At 45.2% G+C, this 13,659-nt stretch overlaps 2 protein-coding genes across 18 annotated transcripts in view; one reads left to right on the plus strand and one right to left on the minus strand.

Moving 5' to 3' along the window:
• Positions 1-5,267, minus strand: part of HMBOX1 (homeobox containing 1) — a 158,702-nt gene extending 153,435 nt beyond the window's left edge. For 6 of the 13 annotated variants that reach the window (XR_001369105.4, XM_025190996.3, XM_006135579.5 and 3 more), the window contains exon 1: positions 4,990-5,265. The gene's annotated coding sequence lies outside the window, so the exon portion shown is untranslated. Of the gene's footprint in view, positions 1-4,989 lie in introns of all 13 variants that reach the window. The other 7 variants (XM_025190995.3, XM_006135576.4, XM_014579763.4 and 4 more) reach the window with 3 other exon arrangements.
• A 171-nt stretch (positions 5,268-5,438) lies between these two features.
• Positions 5,439-13,659, plus strand: part of INTS9 (integrator complex subunit 9) — a 92,524-nt gene continuing 84,303 nt past the window's right edge. The window contains exons 1-2 of one of the 5 annotated variants that reach the window (XM_075923266.2): positions 5,439-5,593; positions 10,787-10,914. In XM_075923266.2, the coding sequence (XP_075779381.1) occupies positions 5,585-5,593; positions 10,787-10,914 (137 nt within the window). In that variant the 5' untranslated portion in view covers positions 5,439-5,584. The other 4 variants (XM_075923268.2, XM_075923264.2, XM_075923269.2 and 1 more) reach the window with 4 other exon arrangements.

Here is a 13,659-nt window from a genome sequence, read left to right on the forward strand (position 1 = left end):
CATTTCCCAACCTTGGTCATTGATCTTGGGCCATTCACTTTGTCTAGACCTCACAGTTCATCATCTGTAAAATGGGAACAACATTTCTTTTTACACACCCTATCTATCTATCTTGTCTGCTTGCACCCAAAAAACTGCAAAAACTTACAGACGCACTTAACGTTAAGCATGTGAGTGGACAACCTGCATTCAGATTCTGTTTACAGAATCAGGCAATCTAAGTGCTTAGGAGTAGGGATTATCGCTTATTAAGTGCATATGCAGCACCTCGCAAAACATAGTTGGGATCTTTGTTGAGATTTGTAACTGCTACTGGAATACAATAGTAAGAACAATAAACTACATTTTCCAGATCCTTATTATCTATAACGGATTACCACACAACTTTAGAGAAGTGATTTGATAAATAATTTTAAAATAACCCCTCCTTGTCATGCACCATCCAAACTCGTGACATAAGTGTCTCATTTAAAAAAAAAAAATCGGAAAATATCAGATCCAAGACACGTGCTACATTTTAAGTGTTACTAAATCCCTAATATTATTAAACATTATTGGTAACATAAAAGATTAATGCAAAAGATAATACTGTCAGCACAAGCCTAAGTAAGAATCTAGCCTTGGAAAGATACAAGGTGGACTCCTGTGCACTGGTTGAAGCCCCAATAAATCAATGTAAAGTGAAACTGACTCCATTGATTTTAAAGCATCCAAAAAATGTAAAAATAAACTATCTGTGTAAAAATTATCAATAATAAGGATAAAGGCATACATTTCTTTGTAATGGGATTTTTTAAATTGACAGCATCCCTTTAAGTAGTTGACTTTAAATATTAAACTCTGAGAAGGTGAAGAATATGCTCATAATAAGTCCTGATCTTGTAATCAGAACCCCTCTGGGATCAACACAGGCACTGGAGTTTGTGTGAACCAGTACCACTGTAGGTGTTACACATTTTTTGGTTTAAATCCAAACCCACTACATTCCACACAAGCTACTATTTATTGGTGTCGGTGTCATCAGAAATACTTGTTTATGAAAGAGAGGTAATATGTTATAAGTTAAACTAATTCTTGTATCTGAACAATTCATTCATTTTTTTGCCTGTCTGGAGTCCTTCTCCCTACCTAGGGATCACGTACTGAGGGCCCAACTCCCATGGACTTCAATGGAAGCAGATCTGCCTCAAACAATTAGGCATGGAGCAAATACATTTTAGTACAGACCTTTGCATTTATTCAGGGTAAAGAAAAAACAAAGCCCTGGCATTTCTCTTGTTCCTTATTTGAAGACAGAGAATCTCCAAGTTCCTCCATAATTGTATGGATTTGTCACTTCTCAGCTCTACAAAATAAAACTTCATAAAACGCTAACTCCACTTTCAAAGCACCGGACATTTACTCATAACCCAACTCTGAAGGAAGCTAGTAAGCATTCCTATTTTACACATAGGGAAATTGAGACAAGGGATAACATGGTGGAGGCAGCAACTGGTTACTCATGCTCTTCGTAGTGCTGAGCCAATGAGATTTCATCCCTAGCTAACAAAATTATAATAGATTGTATAGCGATAGATGCTTTAAAAATATCCAACAGACTTAGCCATTTACTTGGTCAGTTTTGGGAGAGATGGACAACTTCGTCTATATAGGATTTTTGTAAAATCCTCCCACGGTTCTTCTGAAAACTGTGCAGTTTCATCCATGGTAACACTACTATAAAACAGCTAGTGGGCTACGCACTACAACTGTGCAGACCTGCTCTGCTCTCCATTAAGTGACATAATAGTAAAAATGTTGATGCCTATTTGGTGCCAGCCTGGCAGGATGAAACAAATTCCTTGTTCTTAGTCCTGTACTCTGCCCACTACTAGGGATGTGAATGGGTAACCAGTTACCCAGTATCTGGGAGCAGCCTCCCCCCACCTGTAGGTACCTCTGTGTGGGAAAGGGGGCCAAGAGCAAGCAGCAGCAGCTGTGGGGGCAGGCTGGAGCGGTCCCCCACTGGGATCCTGTGCTTAATCAGTTAACCTTTTAAACCTAGTGTTTAAGTAGTTAACTGATTAACCAGGTTTTACATCCCTACCCACTAAACAATTGTGTCAACCCTACAAAATGTCTGTGCATGTCATATGGAGTTAAAGATGAAGAATCTTTGCATAAGAGAAAATGTCCAGTGTTTCCAAATGCAAGCAGCACATCAATTTATAGACAGATGGAGTATAAACCTGCCACCTCAGAGATTCCAGAACTCCTAGAACAGAGAGATGGCAAATAATTTTCATAACCAAAGACAAAGTCTGTCTGAAGCTAAAGAAGTTCCAATCATGTGTATGTAATGTGCTGCCTGTCCCCAATCATTTCCTTAAAGATTTAGCTCAGAAATGCAGCAAAGGAGGGTCAAAAAACCTCAAACAAATGAAGTTTACAGCCTGCTGTTGCAGAACTGTCCCCTAAGATAATTGTACAACAATGGAAGGGGAAAAAATAAACATGTTATTGTGATGAATTCACATAGACCCACTATCCGCTACTCCAGGCATCCCCATTGGCATGCCTGCGGTAAACAAATATAGATGCAGTTTCTACTAATGAGGCAGGGAACAGTGAGGCCAAGGAAAATGCAATCATCTCAAAGGAAAAAAACAATCGCACAGGACTCCTCCTCTCCCATCCATAGAGGAAATCAGATGCCAGCTGCACCATCCTAGGAAGGAAGCAGAGAGGCTTCTGCACCTGATGAGCCCTGCAGAAATGAGCTAGTGGTATCACGGGATCCAGACAGGCGCTCCGGGATTTTAGCAAGATGAGCTGACTGCCTAGCACAAGCCGTTTATACAACACAACTTTATTTCGGGTGGCATCATTCATGCAAATTGCATCTCCTTTATGAGTTCAATCTATCTAGTCCCTCTGATTATTGAGCCAAGAGCACACAGCCAGTACCTAACAGACTTACTTTTCCCAACTCAATGTCCTGGGCCATTACATTTAACATCCTCCACTTTCAGTCCACATGCATTCAGCACTTGAAGACACTTCTCTCTGTGTTGCCAGTGTTACTTGAGCTCCAGAATAAACTGAGTCGATAGGACTTCACAGACAGGGAAGTGGGAATATGTTTCATACTTCCTCTTCCCCTCCAACCCCAAAAGGCACTCTTTCCTTCCCCTATTTGAAGGGGGTGGGGGAAATAAACATATGATCAAAAGATTTTTCAGGGCTAATGCAAAAATTGTTTCCAAAGAAAATACCCTGCAGACACATTTAGAGGCACTTTTAACCACTCCTTCCTATACACCAAAACTCACCACCCAAAACTGAGGTGCAAGAGCCCAACTCAGTTCACCTTGCTGTATGTATACTTACACCTCAAAAAAACCCATCCTGCTCATTTTTTAACTCCACAGAAAAGCAAAAAATAAAAACAGAATGTAACAGCCTAACAGAATTCTCTGCCACCTTCTCCAGCCATCATCTTTTTAGGCACTTTCCGGGCATTCAAAGCAATGTCTCAGATACAAAATATAAATATTATTTTAACACCTTCCCCCCACCTCAAAACCTGAGCCTCATTTTAAAAGTAAAACCAAAATAAAAACCTCATCCATGCTCATCTCCCGTACATTCAAGGAGCCACCCTCTTATGTCCACTCCATCCCCCCCCACCCCGCCCTCCAGTGTTGAACACATCAGCTACAACATCCCCTTAGGATTCTCACCTATCTCTTCCTCATGATGCATACTCTTGCTTCTGTATCAAGCAGATTTGTTTTGGTAGTAAGCTATCACTAGTGTCTTGGACATACAACCACAAAAGCACTGTGCCATCCCCCTACATCCACCCACACTCATCCGACCCTACCAACACAGTGTCTCTTCTCTTAACAAGGACCCTCCCTCTCCCAAGTTCTTTCATAGGCATATTATTTGTTTCAAAGGTACCCTCCCTGTCCTCCTCATAGGCCAGTATAAAATTCCTCCGCGAAAAACACCAACCTCCTCTTCTTTCACCTTAAGTCAGTCATGCCACACACATTGTGTGTCTCAAGAATAGAATCTAGGTATTAATAGTGCACTCATCACCATAATGTCCCAACAGTGGGCAAGGTGCCTTCCTTCTTTCCTAATTCACCCCACCCACCTAGTCCTGTGTTCAACTCCCTGCAAAACTACAACAGCCTGCAGAATAGCCCAACACACCCTGCAAGCAGCAACAGAATCTGTCCCTGTCCTCTTTCCCTTTACCTGTCCCCTATTTCAGGCAATGTGCATAGTCACACAAATTTCAGACACCACCCATCATAGACTCACAGGGCTGGAAGAGTCCTAAGGAGGTCATCAATTCCAGTCCCCTGCCCAAAGCAGGACCAACCCTAAAAAGTCCACCAGAAGCAAGTCTAACCTGGTGCAAGTCCCACTTCCCAAACACACCATTGCTCTCCCACAATCGTGTGCTTCTAGCGCACATGGAGCCACCAGCCTTTTCCATCCCAGCAGTACACTCCTCAGCAAAACCCAACCTAAAAGGATTCTGTCCCCTTCCCACCCATCTACCCCTCCCCGCCCCAAAAATCAACCTCCCTCGCAGCCTGTATTTCAAAGAAAGCAAGAAGACGGCCACCGAACCACAGTGTTGAACTCCCCCAGCAAAAAAAAAAAACAACAAAAAAACAAGCCTGCCTAGGAGACACCTCCCTGCCCCCACTTCAAGGATACAAGGAGCCACCCAGATCCCTTCTACTGAACTCTCCCAGCAAAATGTGCACAGGCTAAGGGGATCTCCCCCTCCACCCACGCCAAACCCAGCACAGGGCAAGGGGACCTGCCACCCCCAAATCCGCCTCACGCAGCCTGTGCTCCAGGGGCTCAAGGAAGCTCCCCCCATCCCAGGGTTAAACTCCCCCAGCCAGGCCCAGCTCAAGCTCAGGGGACCCTTCCCATGCCCCTCCCAAAGCAGCTCGGTCCCCCACGCCCAGCAACACTCACCTCTGGACGCTGGTCCCTTCTCCACCTCACCATGGAAGAGCGCAAGTGGGGGATCCCCAGCCCCAGTGTGAGGGGGGCAATAACGGGGGTGCAGAGGGAGGGGAGCAATGGGGGTGAAAATCCTTCCGCGTCCAATCCCCCCTCCCCGGCCCCCCCCAAGAGAAAATCCCCCCTCCCCCCTGCTCCTTTTTTTTTTTTTTTTTTTTTTTGGCTCAATCACACCAGACTGACTGTCTTTGTCTGTCTGGCAAGCGCCATGTTGATATCAACATCCGAGCTCCCACCTGCCGCCGCTGCGCAGCCCTGGGACTTGTAGTTCCCCCCTCCCCTGGGTGAAGGGGAGAGCCGAGGCAGGAGGACTACAACGCCCAGCGTGCCCTTCCGGAACGGCGCGCCGACGGAGAGAGGGGCTGGGGAGAGGAAGGGACTACAACTCCCAGGATGCACCTGGGGAAGGGGCGGCAGGGCATGACTTCATCCTGGGCAGGGGCGGGCGGCGGCAAGAGGACTACGAGTCCCATGATGCTCTGCGCGGGGCAGGCTGGGCAGGAAAAGGGGCGGATGGTCACAGTAAATAGCGCCGGCCGGGTAAAGCATGAAGCTGGTGAGTCTGTGGAGCCAGTGTCTGTTTGGGGGGGCTGGGCTGAAGGGTCCCCCCTCGCTCCCGTCCCGGGCATGGGGGCGGGTCCTGCCTCTGGGCTTCAGGCCAGGCCTGGTTGCCATGGCTACGCAGTAGGCCCTAGAGAGTCTACTGAGCTTGAGGGGGGGGCTCAGCCTTGGTGGAGCGTGGGGTCGCCCTCCCCCCACCGCTGGGGAAACTGAGGCACTTAGCGGGGGCAGGCCCCGGGGCGGCGCGTCGTGCTCTGTATGTGAGGCGAGGCTCCAAAGGCCCCAACTGTGACGGGGGCTTGGGGCCCACTGGGCCAGGCCCTGCCGCGCGGGGGTCAAGGAGCCGGCCACGCGCTCCGGGAGGTAGAGCCCCGTTTCAAACGTCAACCGTTCAGATGCGACGGTTAACCGGTTAACCGTCCTCCTGCGGGCGGGGATCCTCTGGCCGGGCCGGCGCGCCCCCTGACCATGGTGGGCGGGGCTGGAGCAGCCCCTGGCCCGGGCGCGGCGAGGCTCCACGTGAGAAGCTGAGGGGCAGGAAGGGGTTGGTGGTAGAGAAGGGGCGCTTTTGAGGGGGGTGTTGCCGAGAGGTAGGTAGGGTGTGTGTGTGTGTGTGGGGGGGGTGGGGGTGTAGGTAGGGTGTGGGTGTGTGTGTGTGTGTGTAGGTAGGGGGGGGTGGGGGTGTAGGTAGGGTGTGTGTGTAGGTAGGGGGTGGGTGTGTGGGTGGGTAGGGGGTGGGTGTGTGGGTGTAGGTGGGGGGGGTGTAGGTAGGGGGTGGGGGTGGGGGTGTGTGTAGGGGGGTGTGTAGGTAGGAGGGGGGTGTGTGTAGGTAGGAGGGGGGGGTGGGTGGTGGGTGTAGGAGGGGGGTGTGTGGGTGTGTGTGTGTGTGTGTGGGTAGGTAGGGGGTGGGTGTGTGTGTCGGGGGGCCCACACTGAAAATCATCAGATGCTGCTGCTCCTCGTCTGAAAGTTGGAGACCCTAAGCCCCTCCCAGGATGGGTGAACCCAGATTCTGGGTTTTTTTTTAACTTGGAGCGATACAGTCTTTACAGGTGGATGACTTTGGCTTACTTTGAAAAACAGAAGCTTAGGGGGGTCGCCAAGTTCGTCTGTACAGGATCAACTTAAAAACAACAAATGGTTTGGTAGCACTTTATAGACTAACAAAACATATAGAAAAACATATAGGCTACGTCTAGACTGGCAAGTTTTTCCGCAAAAGCAATTGCTTTTGTGGAAAAACTTGCCAGCTGTCTACACTGGCCACTTGAATTTGCGCAAGAAAACTGACGATCTAAGGTATGATCGTCAGAGTTCTTGCGCAAATACAATGCTGCTCCCATTCGGGGAAAAAACCCTCTTGCGCAAATGCTTTTGTGCAAGAGGGCCAGTGTAGACAACTGAGAATCGTTTTGTGCAAAAAAGCCCCGATGGCGAAAATGGCGATCGGGGCTTTCTTGCGTGAAACCGCGTCTAGATTGGCATGGATGCTTTTCCGCAAAAAGTGCTTTTGCACAAAAGCGTCCGTGCCAATCTAGACGCTCTTTTCCGTAAATGCTTTTCACGGAAAAACTTTTCCGTTAAAAGCATTTGTGGAAAATCATGCCAGTCTAGATGTAGCCATAGACTAAGAAAACATGTAGATGGTATCATGAGCTTTCGTGGGCACAACCCACTTCTTCAGATGACCGTAGTTTCCCACAGGCAAAGTGTGTATTATAATACGACACAGACTTGTGGGGTGCAACTCCTGTGGGTTCTGACTCCATCTCTGGCTTGTTTTGTGACTAGGAGAAAATCACTTACCTTCACTGTGGCTTAATTTATCACTGTAAAATGAATTTATGGAGAGGTAGATGAAGGTACCAAACCTGCAGACTTTTACATAAAAACAGATATTAGACTAGACCAAAGCTCCATCTAGCACAGTAGCCTGTCTTCCGACAGTGGCCAATGCTAGACACCATAGAGGAAATGAACCGAACAGGGAATAACCAAGTTATCCATTCCCAGTTGCCCATGGGGCTTATGACAAACAGTTGCTAGGGACCTCATCCTGGCTAATAGCCTTCACAACACCCTTTGACAAAGTGTTTATATGATTCAGGTCTATAAAATCATGACTTATATGGAGAAAGCGAATAAGAAAGTGCTATTTACTCTTCATAACACAAGAGCTAGGCATGACCAAATGAAGTTAATAGGCAGCAGGTTTAAAGCAAATAAAAAGGAAATATTTCTTCACACAATGCGCAGTCAACCTGTGGAACTCTTTGCCGGAGGAGGACCATAACAGAGTTCAAAAAAGAGCTAGATTAATTCGTGGAGGACAGGTCCATCAGTGGTTATTAGTCAGGATGAGCAGGAATGGTGTCCCTAACCTCTGTTGGAAAATGGGAATGAACAACAGGGTATAGATACCTTGATTATTACTTGTTCTGTCCATTCCCTCTGGGGCACCTGGCATTGGCCACTGTCAGAAGACAGGATACTGGGATAGATGGACCTTTGGCCTGACCCTGTCTGTCCTTATGTAGCTCTTTTTTCTTGGGTTTTTGTCTTAGGTCACAAGGGATATTCAGGTTTTTTGGCAATTTCATCCTGGACCCTCATGTATTTGTTTTAAATATGGAAGAACAAGACAAAAATAAATCCACACCAGTCCTAAGCAATGGACACCTGCTCAAAAGCCCAGTGAAGACAATGGAAGGATGACCTCTGATTTTGATGGGCTTTTATTCAGGCTCTTGCTGCTGCTGCTGACCATTATAAAGGCAAATCCAACAGCAAACTCCATTGTATATATACTGCCTATAACTAGCTTAGATCCATAACTTTAGAGCACTGGTGCACAATCTGCACTGGTTTATGGATAAAACTTGAAGTGTTGGATTTTAATCTATAAGTCTCTGAATGGCTTGAGGCCTTGTTCCCTGCACGATTGTCTCTCTCCCTTGCCAAACTGCCACATGTCAAGTCAGCAGAGTCACTCATACTCAACATAAATAAAATGGTGGAGCATTCTCTGTGAGGAGTCTGTTGATTTGGAGCTTGCTGCTTGCTTTGATCTGCCAAATCCCAGATGTGTTAATTTTCCACATACTTTTCAAAGCCTTTCTCTTTCTCTCTTCTCTAAGGTTGTTGAAGAGGTCATAGGTGGATATATTTGTGGACAAACTGTGGTTCATGTGTTATGATCTTTAATTAATGGGACAGATACCAAGAGCTTTGGATGGGTGTAATTGCATTTTTAGAGAACTGAAGAAAAAATAAATAGCAAACTGGACCTTCCAGTTGGACAAGCCCAAGAACACAATATTTGGGATATGTTGCTGGTCTGTTTTTAATGAGCTTTAAGCAATAATAATTTATGATCTTGTTGAAATAAATTGAAAAGGTTAATATACTACAACTTACATTATTTTAACATCATACAGGACACTGAGTTAAGTCATAAAAGAAAAAAAGGGGGGGAATTCCATGTAGTCAAGAGAAATCAAGGACATAACCCTGTTTTCTAAAAACAAGAGAGTTTTGAACACTGAGGATTGTAGTATACCCATTTTAAAACACTTAATTGCTGAATTTTGTAATGCCTTTGTTTAATTAAAGCCTATAGAAAATTATATTGTCTTTCCAACACATCTCTTCCCACTTGCTGGGTCTGTGGCAGTAGTTACATACGATTTCAGTCATACAAGGACTTATTCATGTGATTAATTTTTCACGGGATTAGCTCCACTGACTTAATCATCACTGCATACACTTTAAGCTCCAGCACTGCAAGGATTTCTCTTAAAGCTGTGGTGTCAGAAGGCAGAATTCAAAAGCATATGGTTGAGTACTTAAGCAATTACAAATCTAATAAGGAAAATGTCTCCATGATATTTCAGCTTCTTTAGAGGTGGATGCATACATTCTCCTCGAGTTTTAACTCAAACATTTCAGTCCTATGCTAATTAACAGAGTCAGAGCTAGAAAGTGAAATTGACAAATCTACCTTGTTCACTACAGAGTAAAATGTAATCAATTATTAAAAAATAAACTTAGCTTTTAAAATCAGTTTTAATCAATTTAGTTCTTCAAATGTCTGTGAGAAGTGCTTTCAATATGTAAAGTGATTATGGCCATACTTATCATGTAAATAATGTAAAAGGAGATGCTTTGCTGCCAGACCTAATGTCTTTTGATGTAAAACCAAAATCTTGACATCTTGACCACTTGAGGTCATTACAGGTCACAAGTAGGGGAGTGAATACCCTCATGTCCTGACCGCATTCTAGTTTGAGCTATCTCTCCGATTTCAATCATAAGCAATATTCTGTCACTTCAGCTGTGTCTAAACTACATGGCTCCGTCGATGGAGCCATGTAGATTAGGCTGATCAGCAGAGGGAAATGAAGCCGCGATTTAAATAATCGCGGCTTCATTTAAATTTAAATGGCTGCCGCGCTGAGCCGACAAACAGCTGACCAGCTGTTTGTCGGCTCAGCGCGCTAGTCTGGATGCTCCCGCGCCGACCTGAAAGCCCTTTATCAACCTCCCCATTATGCCTCATAGGATGAGGTTTACCGGGGAGGTCAATAAAGGGCTTTCATATAGACAGGGGAGCGTCCAGACTGCCCCGATCTGACGACAATCAGCTGATCGGCAGAGCGGGGCAGCCATTTAATTTTAAATGAAGCCGCGATTATTTAAATCTCAGCTTCATTTCCCTTTGCCGAACAAACAAATCTACATGGCTCCATTGACGGAGCCATGTAGTCTAGACATACCCTTCATGGCCTATACTCTGTCATGGTGTTGCTATGCTTTTTCAGACATTTGCCACTTTCTATACCTGAGGTGCCTGCTCCGTTGTGGTTGAAGTGACCTCTCTGAAATGTAATTTAGATCTTGGCTTGTTAAGTTTGCAAAGCATGTAGGATTCTTCATTACAAAGGAGGTTATATAAATGTCCATCTCTGGTTTTTTTGTTCAGAAGCAAGTGGCATACTCAGAGCTGCTGCTCATGCAGGCTGCATTTGTACAACTTGTCCCTTGCAGGGCAGTGTGCCAAGAAGCCTCATGTGGCTCCTTAGGCTGTTGTCATTTTTTAAAATAATAATAATAAGTGCCAATTTGTGACTTTTTCAGCTTGTCCTTTGTTATAGTTGATTCGTTACTAATTCTAGTTGTCTTCTTTCAGTACTGCTTGTCGGGGCATCCAACCTTGCCATGCAATGTGCTCAAGTTCAAATCCACCACCATCATGTTAGACTGTGGACTGGATATGACATCTACCCTCAATTTCCTCCCACTGCCACTGGTTCAGAGGTATGGTCTGCCGCATGTAAGCATTCTAGCCCAGCTCTTCCCAGGCTGCACTTGGAGTGCTTTTCTTAAAATGTCACCTGGACCGGGGAGGGTATAAATGAACAATATCATCTGATATCATATATAGACTTGCTCACTTAAAAATTCCCTTTATCAAAATAATGTCCTTTGGCTCAGTAGATAGAAGACATTTTATGGATTTATTGATTGACTTTCCCAGACAATTTATTCTAAGCTTCAGTAAAGTATTGCTGCAACTGCTTAGCACAAATGAGGTCGCATATCTATCATCCTTCAGCTTCTTCATGCGAGATAAGACAAATGGGTATCTGATCTTGACTGCAGGTAATCCCAGCAAACTCTGTTTAACCACCTTCTTTCTCAGGCTCTTCTTCAGAGTCTGAACTAATGCAAATAAAAATAACACTTAGACCTTTTCACCTGTAGATTTGAAAGCATACACATCATTATCCTAATTTTTTAACAAGTGGGGATAGAAACAGATTAACGATGAGGTACTGTGACTTGTCCAGGGTCTAACAGTGAGTAAGAGAACCAAAAACCACAGTTTAGATCTCCAGACTCCTCTTCTATGCTCTACCACCAACTAGACCATGCTTCCTCTCAGCATAAATAAAATTAGGTCCTTTGCTTATGTACGGCTGAGCAAATTGCCAAAGTGGTAGGTGGGGAGGGAAGGGATATGTTTATCTCTGTAGTGACTAGAGGACAATAAGAGATTTAATTAACATTATAAAGGCCCCTTTGAATACCTTAGCTCACAGTTGTAGCCTCTTCACTGTGGAGCTATTTTGGGATACCAGAAGTATCCTGAAATAACTATTCCACATCTGTTGAAGCAGCCTGTTATTTCCAAATAGATTTTGAAATAATGGACAGCTTATTCTGACATCCCGGTAACCCTCATTCCATGACAGTTAAGGGGCATTTCGGAATAGAGAATTATTTGAAAATTTGGCGCTGTGTAGACAGCGCCAAATTAAGAAATAAGCTATTTCGAAATACATTCAAAGTAAGCTATGCAATTTGCATAGCACCAACTGTGTAGCTAATTTCAAGCTAAAGGTGCTGTGTCGACGTACCATATGGCAGGTGGATACTGTAAATTTGGCACCGGTCTAATGCACTGAAAATGAGGGATCCATGAGGTTATGATGATGGTGTGAGAGCACACTTATTGATTAAATGGAATTTACAGTTGCCCGACATGCCCTTTTGGCAGGGGCGGCCCTTGAGCGTAGGCGAGCTAGGCATCTGCCCAGGGCACCGCTGGCCCGGGAGCCCGATGATGACTTGACGGCCGTGCAGGCAGGGGCGCCGATTGCGCTGCCCCGCCTAGGGCGCCAGCTGCTGCAGCTGGCCTCAGGCCGCTCCTGCCTCTTGGAAGGGGAAAAAAATAAAACCACAAAAGCATCATTCTGCTGGGGCTTGCAGCTCAAGCTCTGTTAAATGAAGGCAATTGATGTGAACTAAAATATCAGCATGAATATTTAATCTTTGTCCACCCCCAAAATGAGATGAGAATTATCTGTTTACTGCACAGAAGGCTAAGACTAGATTTTTGAAGGGGCTCCAGAAAATCAAAGAACTACAGGCCGACAGCTGCTTTCCACAAACTTCCCCGAAAGGGGAAGGTTAGAGCAGTAGTTGACAAACATACAATGTGAGTGTGCCTTTCATTGCTCTGTGCCTCAGTTTCCCAAATCCATTTCACAGCTAATAGAACTGCCCTACCTCACAGGGATGTTGTGATAATAAATATCTTAAAAATTGGGAGCCACATGTCAAGAAGTTTCTTCTTCATCAAGGCTTAACAGATGCTTTAAGAGGGGCTGGCATCAATGCTCCTCCAGGTGAGGGCGACTGTTTCTAGAAAGAGCAGGCCTGGTGTCTCCCTCTTTGATTTAACCTGTCATGAGTGGCCACATTGCTGGTTGTAGCACAAAAGTTCCCAAGAATCTCCAGAACAAAACTGACTCCATCTCAGGAAAGACAGATGTCAGATTTGTTCCCACTGACCCAATAGAGCCAACTAATTGGATCCAGAGACTGACTTGTTTATAAGATGGTGGCCACCTTATCTCAAAAGGGATGCGCTGGCATTGGAGGGGGTTCAGAGAAGGGTGGTGGAGCTGATTAGGGGTTTGAAATGGTGCCATGTGAGGAGTGATTGGAGGGAGTGGGACTTTTCAGCTTGCAGGAGAGGAGACTAAGGGGGGATGTGATGGAGGTCTATGGAATCATGACGTGGAAAAAGTAAATAGAGCAGGTTTGTTTGCTTGTTCCCATAACGTAAGAACTGCAGCAAGGGAGATTTAGGTTGGAGATTAGGAAAAAGTTCCTAACTGTCAGGGTAGTCAAACACTGGAATAAATTGCCCAGGGAGACTGTGAAATCCTCATGTCTGGAGATATTTAAGAGTAGGTTAGATAAATGTCTATCAGGTATGGTTTAGACAGTATTTGGTCCTGCCATGGGGGCAGGGGACTGGACTCGATGACTTCTCGAGGTCCCTTCCAGTCCTAGTATTTTATGATTCTAACTAGGGGGTCACCAAATGAAATTGGTAGGTAGCAGGTTTAGAACAAACAAAAGGACATTTTTCTTCATGCAGCACACAGTCAACCTGTGGAACTCCTTGCCAGAGAATGTTGTGAAGACCAGGACTTAACAGGGTTCAAAAAAGAGCTAGATACATTCATGGAGGTTAGATCCATTGATACT

The sequence above is a fragment of the Pelodiscus sinensis genome, chromosome 3 (assembly GCF_052426305.1).
Source record: "Pelodiscus sinensis isolate ZL-2025 chromosome 3, ASM5242630v1, whole genome shotgun sequence".
Taxonomy (NCBI): domain Eukaryota; kingdom Metazoa; phylum Chordata; order Testudines; family Trionychidae; genus Pelodiscus; species Pelodiscus sinensis.